Source organism: Falco naumanni, chromosome 2 (genome assembly GCF_017639655.2).
Source record: "Falco naumanni isolate bFalNau1 chromosome 2, bFalNau1.pat, whole genome shotgun sequence".
Taxonomy (NCBI): domain Eukaryota; kingdom Metazoa; phylum Chordata; class Aves; order Falconiformes; family Falconidae; genus Falco; species Falco naumanni.
The window spans coordinates 12152708-12176043 of NC_054055.1; the positions used below are offsets into that span (position 1 = coordinate 12152708).

General features: G+C 39.4%; 1 protein-coding gene across 8 annotated transcripts in view; it reads left to right on the forward strand.

Moving 5' to 3' along the window:
* Positions 1-23336, forward strand: part of FAT3 (FAT atypical cadherin 3) — a 417124-nt gene that overhangs the window by 265406 nt on the left and 128382 nt on the right. For all 8 annotated transcript variants that reach the window (XR_005826271.1, XM_040583321.1, XM_040583315.1 and 5 more), the window contains exon 4: positions 13067-13128. Coding sequence is in view for 7 of the 8 variants with exons in the window: in XM_040583321.1 (XP_040439255.1) it covers positions 13067-13128 (62 nt within the window). In the remaining variant the exon portion in view is untranslated. The remainder of the gene's footprint in view (positions 1-13066; positions 13129-23336) is intronic.

Here is a 23336-nt window from a genome sequence, read left to right on the forward strand (position 1 = left end):
GGTTCTTCTTTACTGACAAGGAACTGAGTTTTGGACAGGTCTTTTAAAACATTTAGGAATTAGCAGTTACCATTGCATCACAGTCTTTCATCTGTCTCTGTAAATCATTGCTCGCTTTCTTCATTTCTTCATCGTGGGTATCTTTGGAGCTATCATTTCTTTTTCACTTAGGATGATAGTATATGTGAAGTGCTTTAACCTTGTTTCCCTCCTCCCGTTACCAGACCACGGGTCTTCTGCTGACAAGTTGTCAATGCTGGGACCTTATCAGAGCCCCCTGCCCAGATGTGAACAGCACGTTCCCCAGATTTCACCTGTTTGACTGCTGTCAGTCTCATCTCCCTGGTTAACCAATACAGACTATTCTTTGAAACCCGAGTCTTGTTTCTTTTGGTGCTTTTACACACATCATGTTTCCATTCCTATTTCATCCATATCCATCTTCCTATTTTTAATAGGGATCTGTACAAGAGGGAGGTAGCTAAGGAGACGCGATTTACTCAATTGGAAGGACCAAGGAAGGATTAGAGGGGTAGCTTTGACAGCTCCTTGGGCTCACAGTTCTGCCATGCAGGTCTGGGAGGACCTCTGAGCCCCATTTTTGTGTCCAGGAGAGAAACACAGGTGAGGCCTGGATCAAGTCACACACATCCCTCTTTCAGCTAGGTGAACATCGTTATCTGGGGCCTTCAGAGGGTGAAGAAGTGTGCACTAACCAAGAGTCAAAAGGAGACGGTAGAAAGGTTAAAGGAGATGTGTATGAGCAGTGATGGAGCAAAACAGCATGGCTGTGCTTCAGTCAGGAGAAAGTAAAAGGAAGTGGTGGTTGTCCCTACAACTGCAGTACTTCCAGCAGTAGTTTGTCACAGCCTCTGGATGCATCTTCTGTTCCAAAAGCAGTCCTTGTAGTAGGACCACTCCCTCCTCATTCATTAGGTGAGTGGCTGGCCCTTGCTCCCCTGTCACCAGCCCCATTGGTGGCAAAGGATTGCTTAACACACCCAGCTTTCTTCTTCTCCGCTGAGATTGATGCACGTTCACGTTGTTCCCCAGTGCACATCTCATTCCTCCATCCCCTCTATACTTTCATTGTGGTCTCCTCAGGTTCTTCCCCCTCACTCTGGGAGTTATAAATAAATCAATGTCATTGTTTAAAAGCAGCCAACAGGGACGATGCTTGTGATGCCGCTGAGACCCTCGACTGAGCAACTGAACATGGGGTCTGCTTGTCCTTCCTCTGCACCATCTGCCTGTGCACATGAAAAAAGCTCAGTCTGGGGATCCCACCTCTCGCTTGGTGTCAAAAGCAAGAGGGGGTTCTTTGCAAATAACTGATTCTGCCCCCCTTCCTCAGCCAAAGATTTACTGGTACCCAGGACCCACTCATGCCTCTCCACTGACAGCTGCTCAGCAATGGACTGGCTTTTCAGAGAAAAGCAGCTGCTGCTCTTGTTTTAGTTTTACAGTGCATTTTTGCTGGTTTTTTTCAGTGCTGAGCCACTGAGGTAGGAGGTTAGAGCTAATACTATATTTTACACATTGATAACAATTTAAATAAATCCCTGCACAGAGAACTGAAAAAAAAGGAAAGCAGAAAACCCTGAAAAGCACAGGAACTAATTTCAGTCTTCAAATAAATTATTTTCTTTCGTTAACAATAAATTTTGGAAAATGCCTAGTGCTGTTACGGCTGAGCTTTATGAGGTTGTTAGTTAATACTAGTATCTTACTTTTACACAAGTCATCTTTTTCATTATAGAACACAAGGCACTTCACAAAGAAAGATATCAATTATCCCATGGGAGGGGAAACAAGCACGGAGACATAAAATGTCTCACGTAAGGTTACAGACCAAGACAGAGGGTGAGCTGGAAACCAAACAAGAGATGTCTCAGTATGGTTTCTTGGGCAGGAGAACGCCTTGGGAAGGGCAATGGATCTTGACAGTGCTGGGGTCTATCTGTGAGTTGCATGTCATGAAATAAGGCCATATATCTTTTCTATGAAGCTTCTTTCCACATCTCTGCATTCTGCCTCTGGATCAGGAAGGTCACCTCGGCAATGAATCATTTTTTTATTAGGGATGAAGATGAGATTGACTTGACCTGGGGAATATGCAGTTAGCACAAGGCACCTCTCTCCCAGCCCTGTGGCTCTGCTGAGCTGGAGACGATTGCTGGTAATGAGGGATCGATGCCTTTCATTTGAGTGTGGCTGGGAGAAAACCCAGCATTGTTTTGCAATTGTCAAGAACAGTGCTCGGTTGAGGGTGCGCATGGAAGAATGCAAAATCACTTCACTTTAGAAGGTAATGAGGGCATCTAAGTTAGGAGGAAAAACTGACAGCTCTGCCCTCTCACCCTCCACACCTCCTCCACGGTAGAGAAAGGAAAATACCAGGACTTCAGCATGCTGTGACCTATGCATATGTTGTACAAAAGCCTACATTGGGACTTTTTTATTACTATTTTTTTCCTTTCTTTGTCATAGTATGCCAAGGAAAGAGATCAAACAATAATTCATGATGTATTCACGCCCAAGGTACAGAGTATTTGCATAGCCCCTTCCCACGGAATGTGGCACCACCTACCCCCACCATGGATGTTACGTAAGTTTCCTCTCCTGCAAACAGTGAAATTCATTAGCATTAATTATAACCAGAGTCTTGTTAGGCTCAGTCATCGCTTTTACAGAATGATGAGGCCTTTGTGCACAAAAAAATTAAAGAAAATTGTATAATGATTATGTGTGCTGGTTACTAAGCTAGCCACCAGTTACGTATATTTATAGCTATTCCTGCCAGTAATAATTATATGCTAATTATAACCCAAATAGAATCCTGTAATTTCTCCCTGAAAATGAAAGCGATGTAGGGGGATGTTAAAATCTGTGCTGAGGCATCGTATTAGCAATTAGGTTTTGAGGCGGCACTACACTTTATAAGGGAAGAAAACAAAAGATACGCATGCTGTTTCTATTCTTATGTATTAATTTCAGCCTTAATAAAGGATTTGAACTTGAAAATCTTCTTATCCCACAAACTGTGAACCTCTGTATGAAGTGTTTGTGGAGAGCTAAGCCCCTGCGTGATAGTTCCTCAAGGTCATTTGCTCAGTTGTTTCAGAGCATCACAGCTCTACGAGATGACTCAGGCTAAAATGACACCGCAGAGAAATTGCTCATCAGTTGTGCTAGAAGAGCCAGGGCAGCTTGGGCGCTTTGAGTATTATCAGTCTTTTCATTTAAAAATCACAGCTGCGGATTGCGGACTTCCTGTGTTTGATGGTGGTTCACCACCCTTGCCCTGAAGGGGTCATTTTTGAGGGTAGGCTTTCTGGGGTTGCAGTATGAGCGGTAGCTTCATCCCCCCTGAGTTCAGGCTGAGATGCCTGAAGCTATCTATGGCCCAAAGAAATCCCAGTCAGGTGGTTGCTGTGGTTTGTTACAGGCAGGTTTGCAGACTTCATCCAGCTGTCCACAGCTGTTTGGGATTTGGCTTCTTCCTGGCCAAACCCAATTCAGTGCTATCACTCTTCTGGCAAGTAAGAATAACTGTGATAATCTCCACTCCAGAAATGTGCACCTTAGGTTGAACTCCTGTAGCAAGTAGTTACTTTTGATGGGTATTATCAAATCTGTGATTTGAACTGTACAATTGGGACATAACAAATAAAAAAATGTCAGCGGTAAAGAGCAGGAGGACAGGGTGAAGAAGTAAGCCTTGTAGTCACAGAACTGTTTGTGTGACCTCTGCCATCTGTAAGGCTTTCAAATGTATGTTGAAGGACAGTATAATTAAAAACATGGAAGTAAATAGAAGATGGGATAAAATTGCTCATGGGTTTACCAGAAGTAAATTGTATCAGCCTATCTTGATGTCATTGATAAGATAAATGTTGTTCTAAGAAATGCTCTGTGTGTCATCTGCATGGGTTTCGATAATGCATTTGATATGGTTATACTGCAGAATTTATGAGGTACAAGGACATGGAGATTAATAGTCGAATTGATATGTGCGTATGGGTCTGGCTAAAGAGAAAATAAAAATGATGAGTCTTGAAAGAGGAATTTGCATGCTGAAGGGCACACATTAGCAGATTATTTCAAATATTGGCTAGATAAATTATCTTGTTTGGTGGCTTCTTCAATGATGCTGGCTTCAAAAAGTGGGAGATTGCTTTGTTCCAGAGTTGGTAAGCATCATCCAAACAGGAGAGGCTGGGGAAACAAAAATAGAAAGGAGGGTCCCTGGGAGTCTGAAGGGTAGAAATGCATTAGCAGAGTAAATGAAACAGTACATTTGAGGATTAATAACAAGATTGCTGCTTTCTGCTAGACATGGATCCACTGGAGGTGGTAGTTAGGCTGCTTTAGTGGGGCTGTGTAGACATTGCCTGGAGCACGGTGGTCAGCCTCACTCCATCAGGCCGGGGAGGATGAGGGCTGGTATTGCAATACAAGGGTAACAGCAAATGCATTAGGTGAGGGGAAGCCAAAGGAGCTTGGCTTGTTCAGTTGACCAAACTGAAAGTGCAAATTGCTCATAAACGCAGTCTGTCTGGAAACCGGGGCTTTCAACCATGCGGTCGTGTTCCCAAACAGCCTTCCAGGTTGAATATGGGGAACAGAAAACCTGGCCACTTTTAAAATTGACAGGAGTATTTACAGGAGTGGTGGCTTTGCCTGCAGTTGCTGAGGACTGCACTGGCTGAGATTCGAAGGGATGAAAGGGAGTCCCTCTGAGTCCCCTGTTCCACCAGGCTGAACAGACTGGCACACCATATTGTCATTTTAAACATATTCTAGGAACAAAAAAAGCCAGAATCTGCCTTTGAAGGAAAACATAATCCAAATTCTTCATTGAAGTATATGTTTGCTGTGCATTTTGTGCAGAGTTTTGATATTTTCAGAAATAAGCTGGGGGAACTCTTAATGAGAGACAGAAGGGACAACCAAAGAGGAATAAAAAGGTTTTACTTCAGCTTCTCCTTTATTTTTTTTTTCCCAGGCATAACCACACATTAGAAAATGTAACTGTTTTTAAAAGCAATCATTTTTTATACCTGGCTTGTTTCAAAGAGGTCGTTTCACTCTCATTGTCACCTCAGGAAAAACAATAAAGCAGCAGTCCTCCACGTAATTGCACAGGCTCGCCTGGTGGGTTCTCTTTCTTGTTCAGTGAAGTATCATTCATTTAGATCAGAATACAGCCTTTCTAAATTAGAGGTTTACATGTGTAATTATATAAAATGATATGTTTGTTTACATCTCCAAGTAAAATGTACATCGTTTTCTATCATTTATCTTTGAAATTCAATTTCATTTTGTCAATCTCTAATTTATTGCAGGAGATGAATGTGCTGTTAGAGTGTTTACAACGCTTCTCACTGCCTGTGGGTAATAAAATTACCCTGGTTATTACTATTCATTTCGACATTTCTGTGGTTAGGAATATGTGATCGTTTTACTTTCCTGAATATATGGTGGAATTCCTAATGCTGTTTATTGTGGCCACCCCCCCTTTTTTTTTCCCCATGTAAAGGCCTAAAATTACTTTCAAAGAGTAGCAGCACAGTTGACAGCTGATGGCTATATTTCTCAACAGATATGTACCCTTTTTTGTGTTCAGTGTATGTATGGAAAGGCTGTGTTCATACCTTTGTGTGTACTGTTAATAAATGTTTGAGATTTCTAGTAAACTCATCAGTAAACCCATACGTTCCCATATGAATGTCTGCAAATACGGCCTTGGGGTTCTGGTGGAGGAACAGCATGTATAACCAGTCAGTGAATTCATGGAATATTTTTGGAAAAGCAGTGTTTGTTTTACTTATTTCTTTTGCCTGTTTAACTTCATGGGTTAGAAGGCCTGTATTTTCAACAAACACTCCCAAGGTGTTTTTGTCCCCAAGCAGAGCTGTCATGGGGAAAGTTTTCTTTGACACTTTCCTGTGGTTTTCTTTCTGTATCCTTGTTCCTTACTGTATCTGAGAAAGGCAGATTGGGAAGCGCATCCACTTTGGATTGAGATAAGATAACATGAGTGTTGCAGGATGTTCAGAGCATCTTATGAGGTGCAGGAGCTCTGTGGAAAAAGCTCCCTAATTTTATATTCTTGTTTCCATTTCAAAATTGTTTTCTTTGAAGATGAGGATCGATATTTTAATGAGGAGAAAGTTTCCCTCAGCAGCTAGGCATCTAGAAAGATTTCAGACGAGACCTCAGCTAATCCATCCAGGCCATCTCTGTGTGGGTGTGATGTATAAGCCCTGCAATATATGACCCTGTGCTGCCTGGCTGTCCCAGGGAAAGACCCTACATCCACTGTGCACAGTGAGGGTGTAAAGCATGTGCTGCTATGACCTGCAGCCCAGCAATATGTTCTGAGGTTACCATCAAACCCTGCGTAATCGCCTGAAGTCCCTAGTTATACTTCTAACCCATCCCACACTTGTATTTTTTAATGAAATAGTTTTTATAACTATGCATAGCAGAAAGAAACAAAAATATTTAATAATGTACAGTAAAATATAGAGTAAATTGTACCCTTTTAGTCTTTTGCTGGAGAAGGAGAAGACTTGGATTTCCTACTCAACTTCTTATCTATAAAGACACTCAGCCTTTGGTTTAAGAGAAACGTATTTGGCTTCTTTTGCTTTGGCCTGCTTGTTCACCTGTCATATACTCAGTTCATGTTTCATCTAAACAAGGTTTGGAAATGAGAAATTAATAGAGAGTTCTTTAAAATTTCATTTTTAAAAAATTTATTCTTTATACCGTAAAACTTGCAACACTTCCAGAGACAGCAGTAAAATATGCTGTCTCTCCATACCAGATTCTGTTATCTTTTAAGCAGTACTTCAGGAAACAGCTCAGGTAAGGTTATCCATCCACAGGTTGAATGAAAATAATTTTATTTCATCAGGAGAAGGCTATTGAACTTTCCTTGGCTTCATAGCCATATTAGGGAAATTCAATCTGTGCTAGAAAATAGCCTGTGGCAAACTGATTTTTGGTCCCTAAGTGCCATAGTATTGAAAAATATGTGAATTTCTTCTAAGCCAAAGGTCAGATTAGTTCACTGTCACACCTACAGCTGTGGGCTGATCTGGATATATAGAGAATAAGCATCAGAAGAAGCAAACCCACAGCAACGTTTCCCGCTGTGTGCAACTGTTCAGGCTCTCCAGTGCTTAGACATTTCCTCTGCCGTAGCCTTTGCATTTAACAGCCCTTGGTGATTTTTTTTTCTGTGTCTCTCTAAGTCCATGAAAATTTGTTTCTAACACAAATTCTGCACATATATTGAAAAAATGAACATAGGTAAACCTCAGAGCTAAATATACCTTTGTAAATATGTGTATTTTAGGATAAATTTTAATAGTCAGCTTATTGGGTATATGTAAAATGTCACACACATACATATACCTACTCAAATATTTTACTGTATATACAGTATATATGTATGTATTTGTATAGCATGTTCTATCAGTTTAAGCACACACAGACATGCGGAGGTTTTATTTGTACGAGGACAAGAAAGGTAACTGAAGGCAGAGCATGGATTATTCACCTGGAAAATCCTAACTGGCAATTGGCCACTCTAATTAAAGTATGGAAGACAGAGTTAGCAGGCAGGTTTACGTTTGTCCAGGTGCCATCACCCTTTTTGACTGCAAGAATGGAAGTAGAGAGTGCTTTGACTTTTCTAGAACAGAAAACAAAGAAACACTTAACTTTTCTGGCATATAAATTAAGGCTAATGTGCATAGCCTACTCTGGATGACTGACTAGTTGATAATTTATGGAATTTATAAAATAGTCTTCTCCAATAAATACATGATCCTCAGATGACAATTTGGGCTAGTGTAGTTTTGGTGTAATTTCCCCCATCTTCAGTTGTCGCTTGCACTTTAATCAGCATCAAATTTACCTAAGATTTGAAATGTTGTTATTTGCTGTATTGTCTGCATTTTTCAAGATTCTCACCTTGCTTGCATACTATCCCACATTTATTGTCAAGTTAATAATAAAATGAGCATAAATGTAAGTGTCTGCTTTAGGCCATCCTATAAAATATATTTCCAGTAATGCACAAAATAAAATTTCATAAAGATGAACATAAACAAAGATGTCAGAATTCAAATCAAATTTTGGAGCTCTGGCACGATTATGTGGCAGTATCAAAGCTCCTGAAGAAGGAATAATTTGGATATGTAAACAGATATATAGTTACTTAATTTTTAAAAATTAAATATTGACCTTCAATTACATTTCAATATAAATTTGTTTGCCTTCTTTTGTTTATGTTAAATAAGTTCATAATTTTCTGTAGTTTTTCCATGTACTGACTAAAAACAAAAGCAAAGATTACATTCATTTGAGAGAAGCTAGCCTAAATTTACAGAGCTTCTTTGATTGCAGTAGATTGAGCATATTACCTGCATATCATCAAAGAGCAATGTATACTTCTGGGTATTCATTGGATATAGACATTTAGCATAGCCACAAGTTTAAGCATTGAAGCAGAACAAACTACTGCTCAAAAAGATATAATACATCACAAAAGATTCAGTTTGATACAAAACATTGTGACACTTTTGAATAACAAAGTATATTTTAGGTCATACAATAGAACCAACAAGCTGCTACTCTCCTTTTCAGTTTTGCTGGCTTTATTATGAATAAAGATGCAGTTTTCGGGAAAAAAAATTATAAAGCATTAGTTGTACTGTTGAATTCATAACTGGTCCTAATTTTATGTCATCTTCAATTGTGTATACCCACACACTCATGCATGCATGCGTCCATACATATACCTGGCATTAACTCTAAAACATCAGATGTATGATTGAGTTACTAATAAGTGGCCTTTCTTCATCTGCCCTCTAGTAACTGCATCCTTCACTCATTGCAAATGTGAAGTAGCTCAGGTAGGTTTTGATCTCTGTCACTGAATTTTTTCTTTTTTTCACTTTTCATGTCAGTGCGCTAGAAGCATTATCCCAAGCATCGGTGTTAAGTGCTGAGTGTTGCTCAAATGTCTTGGTCACACGTTTGAGCCCTAATAACTGGTGATTAGTTTCCAAGATGATGCATTGGCTGGAGATTGTATAGGCTGATGTATGAAGTATCAGGATTTCTCTAGTGTTGGTCCTGTTCTTTCTGTGTCGCTTTGGCTGCACCTAAGTTGTAAGGCAGGTCTGCTTTGTTGCCCACCCCACATTTCTGGTTCTCCCATCCAGATTATAAGGTGCTGGGGTGAAGGACATAGCTATTTCTTCTCTGTCCACGTACCAAGTTTCCTTTCAAATGGAATGATGCAGGAGGTGATGATGAGCCACCTATTCAGCGTACAGTGAGGTGCTGGAAGTATGTTCCCCAGTCGGTGTCAGCTGGGACGTGTCACAGTGTCCTGCAGTATAATGGGACATGTTTTACGGGGTAGTCTTAATCACCTTCCAGCATTTCTGAACTCTGTAACAGTAGGAGAACAATAATTTTCATTTATCATGGTGAGAAAAGTACTCCAATATCAACAGCAACAGGTATTGTAGAAAAGCAAGTTATGTAAGAACGTGTAGTTGTCTCCAAGCTGAAATATTGGGTCAAGCAATGTTTTGAGTTTGAGGAGTTCGGTTTTATGACCTGAGGAACAGATACGCCAGGATGCACAGAGGGATGTTTTAACTCAGAAAGTCAAAGAAAAGTATGAAATGCTGGGAACAGAATCACGTAACCTTGCTTGTGAGCTGATGGTTTTATTGTAAATAACTTTTCTATCAGATCCAGTTTTCCTTTTCATTTTCATGGCTGCTCTTAAAGAATCATCATGGTTATAAATATCTCCTGCCCATAGCAGGACCATGATATTTCCCTGGAAATCTGAGAGAAACCATTTGAGAGGTGTGCTATGACTTTTGAAGCTTGTTAGTATTTTTGATTGTTTTGTGATAAATGCGTGCTATATCTCCCAGCTAGCTTTGGACAGTTGTCCAGATGGCTGTGTCTAGAAGAGCTATGCCATATATTGAAGATGGGAAAAGAGAAAGGGTCATTTTTTTATCATTGTCCCCTTGTGATTTTATATCATAACCAGCAGTGCAGCCTAACATCTTTTCTTTGGGTTTGCTTTTCTCTGTGAGTTATGTTCTTTAGGTAGTGTCTTTGTGCCATAACAGAGCATGATGGTTTAATACAGTTAGAGAAGAACTAAACCTGGGATATATTCTCTTGTGCAAAGCCAAGTTTCTCTCAGTTGCCCCTGTATCTCAAAGTTCTGCATCCTGCCAAATATTACTATTGTTGTGTACCTATGGCATGGAGTATTGAGTACAGGAGGGATGGACGGACACGGCAAGGTTTTCATAAAACCCATTAAATTAATTTCTTTGAGACTGGAGTGGTAAAGCTGTGGGTAGTCTTAGACATGACTGGCATATATTTATTTCTTTCAGTTTTGATGATTGGTCTTAAACAAGATTCCTTGAAATACATTTTTATAATCTGAAGAGACCAGATTCACATCCATATTAATATAAGACCATAATTATATAAATATCAACATCAAGTAGTTGAGATCTGATTTTCTGTGTAATCGTATTTTAAACGGTAGTTTTGTACCGTGTGATCTATCCAAGACTTCAAGAATATATGTGGAAGTGTCACATGGGAGTTCCTCAGAGAACAGGAATGGAAACTAGATGCCCCATGACTGTGCAAATGACCAATTATTTCTATAGCGTGTTATAACCACCTAATGCCTGGAACTGGTGCTTGTACGCAGAGCACTCTTTATAGCAAAACCAACTAGCTGTGCTAGCACCATGCTTCAGGATCAGGTCAGCAGAACTGATGGTAATGGTCTGGTTACCTGCCCTTCAGGACCAGCTGTTAGAGGTCTGGGTGCTAAATCTGCTAAGAACTTCTGCGTTTAAAGCACAGGCAGTTCTGTTGTAGAGACCTGCCATATGTTCATACACCTCTTTTAGAAGGAAATTCAAGTCTGAAGGCACTCTGACCATTATTGCAGTCCTAAAGGCTTTACATTGAAAAAAGGAAAACAAACAGAAAAACCCTTTAGTGGTACCAGTATTTTTCTGAGGAGGAGCAGTAGTAGTAGTACTTGGAGTAGTTTTAGTGTTACCAATGAACGACAAGTACTGCTCATTCTGACAGTGAGTGGTATTCAGTTTCAGATGTTAGCTCTTGGTCTTCAATAGGAATGTGAATTTACCTGCCTGAAGAAGATGATGAGGACAGAGACTTTCTATAATTTACAGCTACACATTTCTTGCCCAGGAAGAAAGCTGGAGTTCACAGTGGCACACTAGGAAGGGGAAGATGATGTAAAAATTATCATATTAGTTACTGTGGTTAGGTTGTGCTTGATAAGTATCCATAGTGACCGCACATGTGATAAACAGGGATATTTCAAATTTGAAAATTTTATTTCATCACTTTATTGGGACTGAACTTATTTCATAATTAGGAACATGTTCCCTGTATCTTTGCATTCTCTCTAGACATGGGGGGATCTTGTGTGAATGACACCAATTTGTCATCCATGCTGTCATGTCTGTTTAAACTCATGCAGTGAGTAGATATCTCCCATATGGTGTAACTGTTTTGAATACTTACAATTGCTGGATGCAGGCAATACCAGTTGTTCTGGTTTTAAAGACTTTTTCCATCATCAGGTTCGTCCATGCAATTGTAATGATCCACTTTGGTTTCTGTGACCTCACCTTGGGTGTTTCTTCTATGGTCTAATAGATCTTGTAGCAAGTCTAACATACTGGAAGCAGAGTGGACTTGCCTTTCTTCATTTCATCCCATTACTTTAAGTAATATTTCCTCCCTTCTCACTGAAATATGAAAAGTGATTCCTTCAGGGAGAAGGCAACAGTGTAGTACGAGAAGTTGTAGCTGTAGAAGCCTTCTGGGACTAGAAGTGTTATGTAGATGTAAAATGTTGCTTATGTTGGTGTTTTTTTTAAGAAATTAGGGTCATAATGGATTTATATTTAGATTTTTGGCTGGTCTGATTAAATAAATCAGTGTAATAGGTAGTCCAGGGAGTATTTACTTTCTTGTCTTCCTTGGTAATCTTAGAGACGAGGAATTCTTGAGACTGGCTTTGTCCCCTGCAATTGTCTCCCAAACCAGCTTTATCTCTAGAAGTTGGTCCCTTTACACTCATCACAATCTATCACAAAGCAAGCACATGATGCATTTTCATATCCAATGAAATGTTTTGTATGAGGGAAAACTCAAATCTGCCCTTTAGATCTCCAGTGAGAACAAAATTAAAAAAATTAAGCTATGCTCATAGGCGATATGCATTGTTTTTCTTGAGGGAACATTCAAAGTGTTTAATTATCTTTCCTTGGTATAAATCTCACAAGAGCTTAATCATTTGTGAAAGTATGTTGCTTTTAAAAAAAAACATATCGTGATCAACCTCATGTAAAAGGGTACTTTATTTTAAAGACTCAATTTGAGCATGGAACAAATTGATGAAATTGTAGTACAAAACCTTTAATGCATTAGAATGATTACATTTGGAAATCATTATGTATACAAGTAGTTATTACAGAAATAACCTTCTTTGTCAAGTATTCTTGGCATGGAAGTAATCAGCATCCTATCCCATTAATTGTTTGAGAACTCTGAAATCTTTAATGATTTTTTTTTAATGGACGGATTTCAGTCAAATGCAAATGATTCCTTGAAGCAATTAATTATAGACAAATAGTGAAACTTTCGTAAGTTTTTTTATGTATTTACTGTAATGAATGCAGGACGTTAACTTTGATACACAACTAACTTTTCCAGTTACTTTTATCACAGCATTTTGCTTCAAATATTCATTGTTAGTCAGAAAGTCATAATGGCTGGACTGAGGAAGAAAATGCTTGACAGATGTCAAGAAATCTGTGTCTGATATAGCTTCACATAGATTAATTTTTTTCCCCTTTGAGTGTATGAAAATTAATTTATTTCTTCTGGTCAATAGAGATATATTTTTCAACGGATATTGACAAATATCATCCTTTTTTCACAGGTCTGATTACAACAACATCAAGAAAATTGGATCGGGAACAGCAAGCAGAGCATTTTTTGGAAGTAAGATTAAGTGGGAAATATATGTTAAAAGGTTAACTGATTTTTGTAGTTTTAAATCACTTCTTCCTGTTCCAGGAGAGTGGTATTCTTCCTTCTCTCAATGTATGACAGACTCATACAAAGCTGGGAATTGCCTGTTTATACGGAAGAAATACATTTTGCAATTCACAAGCACAGGAAAAAATAGAACAAATCCGCACAGCACTAGTTTTCCACCTCTAACCTGCTTCAGTTAAATCTTTTTTTGTCACTCTTACATTTTATTTGTGACAGAAGTATAGAATATCCAATTTCTAAAAAAAATATTGTTGGAATCACCCCAACCTTGCCAAGATTTTCCGTCTATCAGATTAAACACGTTTAAACTTTTCCATCTCTGATCAAACATGCAAACTGTTCGTTTGGTTGAAAGTAAACTTTGACCTTGCTCACATTCACTGCATCATCAGAATCAACGAAGCTTTCAGTTATTGGGGCTATCAACGACAATTTTCAAGTTAAATTTGCCCTCTAAAACCGGTATCTAAACCATTCCCTTGGCCCTTAGATGAATGTTTCTCTTTATATAAGTAGCTCACATATGTTGGGCATGGAATGATACACTTGTAAACTACTGGGTTTACTACATGTGTTTTCTTTCACATTGCTGTACACCATGCTGTGGGTTTTTTCCTCTGGGCAGAAAATTTTTGACTCTGTTCTTGTCTTTTTGCGAATTAAGGAATTCTTGATTTGTGTTGGTGCAAGTAAAAAAGAACCTTGTTGTCCCACATAATCAATCATTCCTACTATGTATTTTTGGAAATTCTCTTCAAATCCATACAAGTTAAAAAACATCTGGACAAAATAGCTCCCAATGCAATCACTATCTGGCAGCAAAATATACTAAAATATATATTCTTTTTGTCCATGGTTGGTTTTGTTTATTAAAAATCCAAATTATTTTAGTTAGTGCAGAACATGGGAGAGAAGGGTTAATTTATTACTGTACAAGTTTCAGGGTGGGGTTTTTTTCTTGATTATTCACTGTATATTCTTACACATTCCAGGCCATAAATAAATGGAGGGAAATAAAAGGATTTGCCCCTTTTTAGGATTTAAATTGGAAAGTTAGTAATCATGTGTTCCAATAACTGCAAGCTTTCCAGTTTATACTGTCAGAGAAGATTACAAACTGAATAAATTGGCATTGGTTTTGAAATGTATCTATTGATGAGAATCTTAGGTCTGCAAGTCTCTTTTGTATTTATGTGTTTGCCTCTGAGACCTCGGTGAAACATGCCAAATTTACATTTGCCAGAGGATTCCCATACAGATGGGGAAGTGTCACTATTAACAGCAAAAAGGAAAAAAATAAAAATTATAGGAATTACGCTTTAGTCACCGATACAAGTTAATATATTCCTTCCCCTGCATTTTTTTTGCATTTGAAAGAATAACCATCTGCAAGATTTTGAGGACTGGAGATGCACTAAAAGGAAATTGGTTTTATAGGGTGCTCCAAGGCTTGAGGATGGGGAGTGGAGGGCAAACTACAGAGAAGAGAAACACCTGAACCGAGTGTCCTGGAGAACTGGGGAGAGGACCACACTGTTGTAAAACCCACCTAGGAGTGGTGTGCAGGAAAGGGAAACAGACTCTGGCAAGGACATGGTCCCGATGGCCAGATCAGCCCTTTGAGCTGCCGATGAACTGCGGTGCATTCCTGGGGGTCAGAGCAAATACACTGCTGGGGATCTGGAGCCAGGCTGGCCAAGCTGTGCTTGTTCTTGTGGCATGCTCAGAAAATTTTCTAAAATGCCTGGCTGTCTCTGTGTGTAATTAACCCCCTAGGGAGGCCTTAAGTGCTGAGACAACCATGGTCTCCCAGTAGTACAGTATTTCCCTTCCAGCTTCATTTCATACCCTTCTTCCAGTAGTCTGTCTGGTATAAAAGAGAGCAAACCTGTCTGCCTTTGAAAAGCTGTGATTAGTGCCTGACCTAGCAACCCTTGCCCCCCTTTGCCCAGTGTGTGTGTGAGGCACTGACAGACCTTTCCTAGCTACAACTTTTTAATTATTTTTAATAAGCCTGTCTTCTCCCTACCTGAATTTGACAGGGATGTTATACCCATACTGGCCAGTACTTACTGCGAAAATTCCATTCTTAACAGTATTTCCACCTCTTTTGCAAAAGTTGTTGTGCAAACAAGGTGAAATAAGATGGCAGATGTTGGTCATTTTAACTGTGTTTAGTGCCAATGCTCATCTCCAGACTGCTGCCTGTGATGGCTTCGGGAGGCTCTTCTGGAGTGGTCTGTCCCTGTCCATATTGCAGGAAACGTGCAAGGACTGGATGTATATTTTTAAGGCTGCCATGCTTAGGAAGTTTGAATCTAAGTGACTCCCCTTGTAAGTACCTGTCCTGGTTTCAGCTGGAATAGAGTTAATTTTCTTCTTAGTAGTTAGTGCAGTGCTGTGTTTTGGCTCTGATGTGAGAACAAGGTTGACAGGACACTGGTGGTTTTAGTTGTTGCTGGGTGATGTTTATACTAAGTCAAGGACTTTTCAGTTCCTTGGGCCCTGCCAGCCAGAGGGCTGGATGGGCACGGGAAACTGGGAGGGGACATGGCCAGGACAGGTGACCCAAGCTGGCCAAAGGGGTATTCCATACCATATGACGTAACGCTGAGTATATAAACTGGGGGAGGAAGAAGGAAGGGGGGGACATTTGGCATTACGGCATTTGTCTTCCCGAGTAACCGTTACGTGTGACGGAGCCCGGCTGCCCTGGGGATGGCCGAACCCCTGCCTGCCCAGGGAAGTGGGGAACGAATTCCTTGTTTTGCTTTGCTTGGGTGCGCGGCTTTTGCTTTACCGATTAAATTGTTCTTATCTCAACCCTTGAGTTTTACATTCCTTTCCAATCCTCCTCCCCATCCCTCTGGGTGGGGGGGAGTGAGTGAGTGGCTGCGTGGTTCTTGGTTGCCGGATGGGGTTAAACCACGACAATACCCAAGAATTCATTTGCAAAGTAAGTACTGAGCCCAGATGAGCTGTGCATGTCTTCTTGTGTCCTCCTTTAGTTATCTTCTTTGGATGTGTTGACCTGTGCCCACATGACTTTTTTAATGGTACTCAAGGCTGCTGTCAGAGGATTTACACTTACTGAAGAGTATGTTCCAAAGTAAGCGCAGAAACGTGTCTAGACCCTGAGTCAAAAGATGCAGGATGAAGTCAGAAACAGACCCCCCATTATAATAATTGAGATTTTTTGTTTGTTTTGGTGATGATGTTTGCGGAAGGTTGTTGTATTTTTTTGTTTGTTTCGGGCTTTTTAGGAGGAGTAAAAAAATTATTTCTTCTCCCAGACTTTTCACTGATTGTAGCGTTATCAATGCTGTATTTTTTCTGCTCCTGAGTTGAGAGCTTGGGGTTTTTTTTGCACATTTGTAATGTCTTGCAAGGCTGCCTGTTTTGATCAGTGCTGGTTATCAGGTAGAATTTTTCTGCTTAGGTTTAAATTGGATGTCACTGGGTTTTATACAGGATGGCCTCTTAATTTACTGAATTCTTACTAATGAAATAGCTCTACCTGAAATGGGAGGAAAATGACCACTTGATTACATTACTTTCTCACATGAAGCAAGACAAAATATTTTGTTGTATTTCATAGACTTTCTTAAAGATTCTGTAGTTGGGATGAAGTATTTAAATATCCATCTGAAACAAGAAATGTAATTCTGAGAGTTACCTGCTAGCTTTGCAAGTAAATGAAAATAGTGATGTATTTCCAAGTGAGGTGCAATTGGTGATTGGATATCAGGTGATTTGTCTTTATTCTCATTCAATAATGGGACACATCATCGTCTTTTTATCCTTTTTTTCCTCCCTTCTTCTTCTTCTGGGTATGTGTTCCCCTTGAATAATTTCTATGTTAACAGTTAACTCTATCAGCTCTTGTATTATACTAATTTACTAAAAAGAAGCAGCTAGAAGTGGCAAATACTAGTGGAGTTTGAGCTATGGAAAACCACAGAAAATAGTCTGGCTGTTTTTTCTGCCCAAACTTTTTGTAGATGCCTCCTAATCCTAGTCTGACAGCTTTACAAACTCTAGTGATTTTGCTATGTGATTTTACGCAAACAGCTGCTGGAGTGGTGAAGATCCAATAATAAATGTAAAAATTAAACTATTTCATGCAGGATCTGCATCCTTGTGTTGTGTCAGATGATTGTGGGATGTCCAGAATATGAATAATTCCTGGTTTGCTTTCCAGTGTACATGTGCAGCTTGATGGGAGAGGATTGTTGAATCCAGGCTACACTTCATTAACTTTTGTATTCATCCCCGAAAGTGGATCTGAGCACATGCCTTCTTACCCCGAGTGGTTTCTGAAGGTGCTGTTGTAGATGCTGAGTTACTTATGCTTCCAACACAGAAAGCCTCTGCAAAACGCACCCACCTCTGGGGAGTTCAGTTTGCTGGGAATTGCTGGGGCAAGATCTGTATTTAGCAAAAGAATGAGCCAAAAGTGCAGCTTCAGTGTGCAATTCTAGATACAGTCTCTGAAACTTTATGATTGGAGGGATAAATTGTCTGTAGTGCCAGATGGCCTCTTCATCCTCTTGATAACGGTGTATAATAAGTTGGTGCTTTTAAAGTGCTGAGGCTATTAAGTCTCTCCTTGATGAACACGTGGTGCAGGCTCTTAAGGCATTTAGCCAGTTTATCCATAGTATTTCTTTGTTCCTGCAAACTTACGTTTAAATTTACCACTGTGGATTCATTCAGAAATTATCTTTTAACATTTGTCATGGTGGAAAACTTGTCTATTCAAAGCCTCTCTAAATAACAATAGTTTCTAATAAGCATGGTCAAAACTTTATAAAAATCTTCAAGAGTGAAAAAGCAACTGAAGACCATAGGTTTAAAAATACTATTACAACAGCCTTAGCCCTTCAAGATCTGAGTCATGTACCATAATTAATGAGGAGCAGAAGTGGGAGCAGAGTGTTGGCTTAGTGCAGCTAATTTTTAGCCAACTTCGCGCTATCAGAATAGTAACTGTGCCTCTCAAGTGCCTTGCTTTTGTCACAAATCAGTATATGCAAGCCTCATCAATCTTTCTGCTGTGATGTTTGAGCCTATGTAGCTCTGAGAAGGATGTCAGTAACGGTGCAAGGGGCTGTAATGAAGATAAATTGGTAAATCTGATATGAGCATCAAAATACATGGTCTGAATGAAGTGTATTGGTTTCTATTTACTGTAAGTACACGAACAGCGTACAGTAAACTGTGTTACATGGTATGTATTTATATGCGGTGATTAGAGGGAAGCATAATAATCTGCTGTAATTGTGGCCTTTTAAAAAGAATTCAAATTTCCACTAATTTAATGGGAAGTTGTAATTGTGAGGGGAGTTTTGATGGAGGGACTATCATTTCATTGCACTTGGAATTTTGTCTGGAACATCACAGGGGAAATTGCTGCTGGAAATTTTATGGCCACAGTTTGCAGGGGAGAAAGGGTTCAAAATCTTGAAAAATACCATTTTAAAATAACAATGTTGTTCTTTCATCTCAGTTCTTCCCACAAATGCCACAGTGGTGGTTCAGTGTTGGACGGGCACTGTGTTCTCTGCCATCCTCTTTTTCTCCAGCATCTCCTGTGCAAGAACTTAACAGATTTAACCTTGTTTTCATTTTCAGCCCTACTCAGTTAGGCTGTAGCCTTTGCTAGTGGCAATGCTTGAAGTCAGTGGTCCTTTGTGAGAAACTGCAGTATTTTCTGCAGAACACAGACAGCCATGCAGCAATATGCTTGTGTTTGTTTTTACAGGAAAAGTACAAAAGCTGAAGTTCGTTGGGCTTATGTAGCTGAATGGTGCTCTACAGAACATTGGTTGCTTAAATCCTGGATTACAAATCTGTGAAAGTATTTGTTTCATGGATCTTTAGCATTGCCCACATTTGGCAGAGAAAGCTGAATTTTTTCTTGGTGACATGCTGGTGATGGAGTAAAAATGAGGCAGTGTGTCTGATTGAACATTTTGTCTGAGGTTTAAATGGCTCCAAAGGCACATGCCTTTCCTTTTTTAACATTGAAGCCTATTGGATGATGCAAAGGAAATGAAAAAAAACCAGGTACACCGCCTCTTATTTGCAGCTTGAGCTTAAAAATTATTTGCGGCTGTGCTTGCTGGAAATAAGAGAATTATTTTTTATTATTTTGAGGACATCTAAAAGGATTTTTAGTGGAATAAGTAGGTATGTAGAGGCAACTTTCTAAAAACACAATGAAGGCTATATCATGATGTCAGCTTTGAATGGTGAACTTTATTGAACTTGAATGTCGACTTCGAAGTTGGGGGAAAAAAGAAAAGGAAAAAAAAAAGGAAATGGGAGGGAGGTAAAAAAGAAAAGAAAGGGAAGAAAATAAACAGTTTTTAAAAGATCAAAAGCATGTTCATCTTGTGCTACCTCCTCATGGGTTTATCAGCAGTGAAGTACTGAAGTAACCTGCAGGACAGTTCAGTGTGGTGGTGGATCTAGCAGAGACCTGAGTTCCTGGTATAGAAGGTGCATGCTGAACTCACTCATCTTATGCTGCAGATTTCCACCCTGTACCCTGCGTTCTTCAAGACTTGTTATTCTGCACCACTTTTATAGACATGCGTGGGCTGCACTTGCCCCCCATCCCCTCCCATTTTTTTCCCATCAAGTTGCTATTTTCAGAAGTAGCCAACAACTTTCCAAAGGCTGGAGATGACTGGAGGTTAAAACTCTCTTTCAGAGGGATTTGCATATGGCATTGCACATTGTTTCTCATGTATTCAGACAGAAAGTCTTACACAGCAAAATATGGGAAAGTCCTGGTGTGATTCATCTGTCTGCAGTGATAAGTGGTCTCCTCGATAAGACTGTTGTCTAACTAATGTGATCCCATAAAATGAAGAATTATCAAGTATGTCACTGAAAATATTACTAGTTCAGTGGCCTCTTTGCATGAGATATGAACAGGAATTTTAAACTACAAAATAATTAAGGCATCGTGTTTTTACGGATTATCCCTTTCTCTGATTATTGCAAATTTCAATTGCTCCCAGATGTCCCTTTATTTTAGATAGCAACTTGAGAAGTAACACAGACGACAAAGCCTAAGCATTAAGAAAACTGAGTGTAATAACATTTTTCTTCATGCATATGGAATTTTAATTTTGTTTTCATGTTAAATAAGGAAAAACTTCATAAAAGGATAGTAATGGGGCAAAATAAGATTGAATTTACAAAAAGAAAAAAAGAGTCGTATATTTAAATTCCTTAACATTCTGTGTTAAAAACAGGAAATGTACACACAACTCTGATGACATAATATATACCAAAGGCAAGGGGCAAGAATGGGTCCACATATATCAAATAGTAGCGGTGACACTCAGCTTATTTCGGTTATTCAGTGAAATACCAACAGCCTTGAGAGACTGGATGAGCAAAGAATGTCTATGACATTTCCACAACATTTGTAGTCTTTGTAAACCCTGAGGATGCTTTGTTTGCTTTTTGCCTTGTGCTTATGGTTGATTTCAGTCTTTATTTTCTTAGACACTATTAATCTAATTCTTTTAACTCTCTCAAGACTGGATTTTTTCTCTTAAGTTTTGCACATGCTAACACCAGGATGATGTCAAGGATAAAGACACTGCTGACAGCTCAATTAGGGCATCATTTATATCCAAGTATCTGAATCTAGCCCCTCTTGGAGAGTGCTTAAGCCATCCAGCTAGTCTGATACTGTTTGAAGGTTCTTACATGTTAGTATTTTAGTCCAGCATTACGAGTCTGACACTTGTTTAGTTAATCTATTCTATTGATTCAGGATACCAATAGTAATGAAGAAAAGCAGTCCACTTTTCTATGTTTAATGAACTTCCTAAATAAAAAATCTTCATAACTCAATATGCAAACCTTTGGGGGTTTGTTCTGAATGCTTGACAATTATAGAAATGAGTCAAATAGTTTATAGACCTTTTATAGAAGTATTGTAAGCTTGTGTTGATTTATTTTGCTATAAAATAAAAAAAGCACAGCTCATTTATTACTTAGTCCCTCCTTAGCTCATAAAAGAGATTTTATTTTCCCAGTTCATTGATATGTATGATGATGGATTCATCGTCAACAGTGGAATACTGGCCCAAGTATATTTTCCAGAAAATGATGTTTCACTGGGAAGTGAGTCTGCTAGAAATGGACAGGGAACAATTAACATTATGATCCAAGTTTAAAAACCTGTTAGCTACTTAGATGGCAAGTTGACCCAGTATAAAGATACAGATGATTTTGCAAGTACTAATTCAGTTTCATATTTTGAAGAGCACGGCAAGATCAGGGTTGTCTAGGGCTAGGACTTTGGTTCACATACTGCTGTCCACCATGGTTGTTGTGTCTCATTAGAAAAGTCACATTTGTGATTGCCCAGAGCTTTGCCTTAGTTAAGGAATGATTTGCCTATATCTGGAGCTTGCAGAGGGAAGGGAGCTTGTTTTACAGATTTCGTGAATCACTGACCTGAACTGTTGGGTCATGAAATGAAGAAATGAAAATCTGCAAAGCACAGTGCTGTCGGCTTTCTCATGCTGGGAATCAAATGCCTCTTTTATGATTTTCCTTGTGGACCCGTAGTAATCTAGCAGCAGGTCTTGGCTTTAAGCACCTCATCGCATGCAAGCATGGAAGGAGATACTCAGCATATAGGTTTCAGCTGCTGTCTTATCAGTCATTTTCCACCTTTTTTAAAGGCATAACAGAGAAGGTGGAATTGTGCCAGGAAGCAAATCCAGCCTACGGGCTGCTACCCTGCAAAGTCAGGAGCATCTCCTGGGAGCCTAGGGTTGTATCAGCATTTCCTTGACCCTGTGGACCTAATTAAGATCTCACTGGAATTAGCATCATACAGTTATGAAGTCAAGTAGAACAAGAAAGTGACCTTTTGGTTAACTAGTATTATGTGAAGACATGTGATGTAACTGTGGAGAGGGGAAAAGTCATATTTATTATCCCTGGGGCTAGCTGTGTTCCTTTGCTTACTCTGAGCGGTGTGCTTAGTCTGGCTTCAGTAGCAGTGATTTTCTTGATGTTATCCCTGATAATCCCCAGGATGAGAGAATTAGACATTGGTGCCCATGGCTGCATTTCCCCAGGTATGTCTGGAAATGGGTGAGTGAACGCAGGAGAGAAAAGCAATTTAAAATATACCCAACACCTGTTTCTTCTGCTCTGTTCACGGAACTACGAGATGGCAGAGCATTAGATCAATGCAAATGGGATGGAAAAGTATTATTAAAACACCAAACATTATTGTGTGGTTTGAAAATTAGGTCTGCACCCATGTGTTAAATGCTGTTGAAACAAGAGGGATATATTGTAGGTCTTCCTTCTGGGTTTATAAATCATTCCTCCTGCTAAGCTTGTGTAGGCAAGTTCTGTGGTTAATTCTGTGCTGAGTTCTTTTCTGTCAGGATTTAGGAGTTCGCTCTAATGTTGCTTTCTTGCTGAGGGATTAACTCATAGATTAGCTCAGGGTTAACAGGTTTTTGCTTCATTGTATATTTCTTAAGATCTGTAGCTCTCTTTTATAGGGGCTGGAGCCCACCTACCAGGCCCAAATTGGTCAGATATACCCTTTCGGGGTATCTTTTTTTGCCAAGCACCATGCTTGGTGAGACAAAGAGTCATTGTGAAGGGCACACCGCTTTGCTAAATCTTCACATTTGCTTTATGAATGTGCCAATGTTTTAATCTTCTGCAGAAGCAGCAGGAAATCTTTCACATGATTTGAATCTATTTTAGATGTACAGAGCCTTTGTGTTATCTGAAGCATGTCTGCTTTAGTGCTATATCATGTTTTCTGTAGCATTTGCAATACCCATCAGCTGCCAGACTGTTAATTTATGTCTGTAAGTGTTGGAGCACACACACATGGGTGCACCCACACGTTTTGTGAAGGTCTCAGTTTCCTGCCTTCCTGGCTAAGACCGAGATGAGCGTTGCACTTAAGGCAGGGGAGCGTTGTCTTCCTCAGTTATGAATACATTGCTTCTGTACTAAAATCCTTTCTGGGCATAGGAAATCCTGGTATGCCTTCTAATTAATCCATCATTTAGAAACGTGCTCTTAACCAAGTTTTGCATCCATTTGTCCTTTCTCCCAGGGTGATCTGTGCTAAGTGGTTC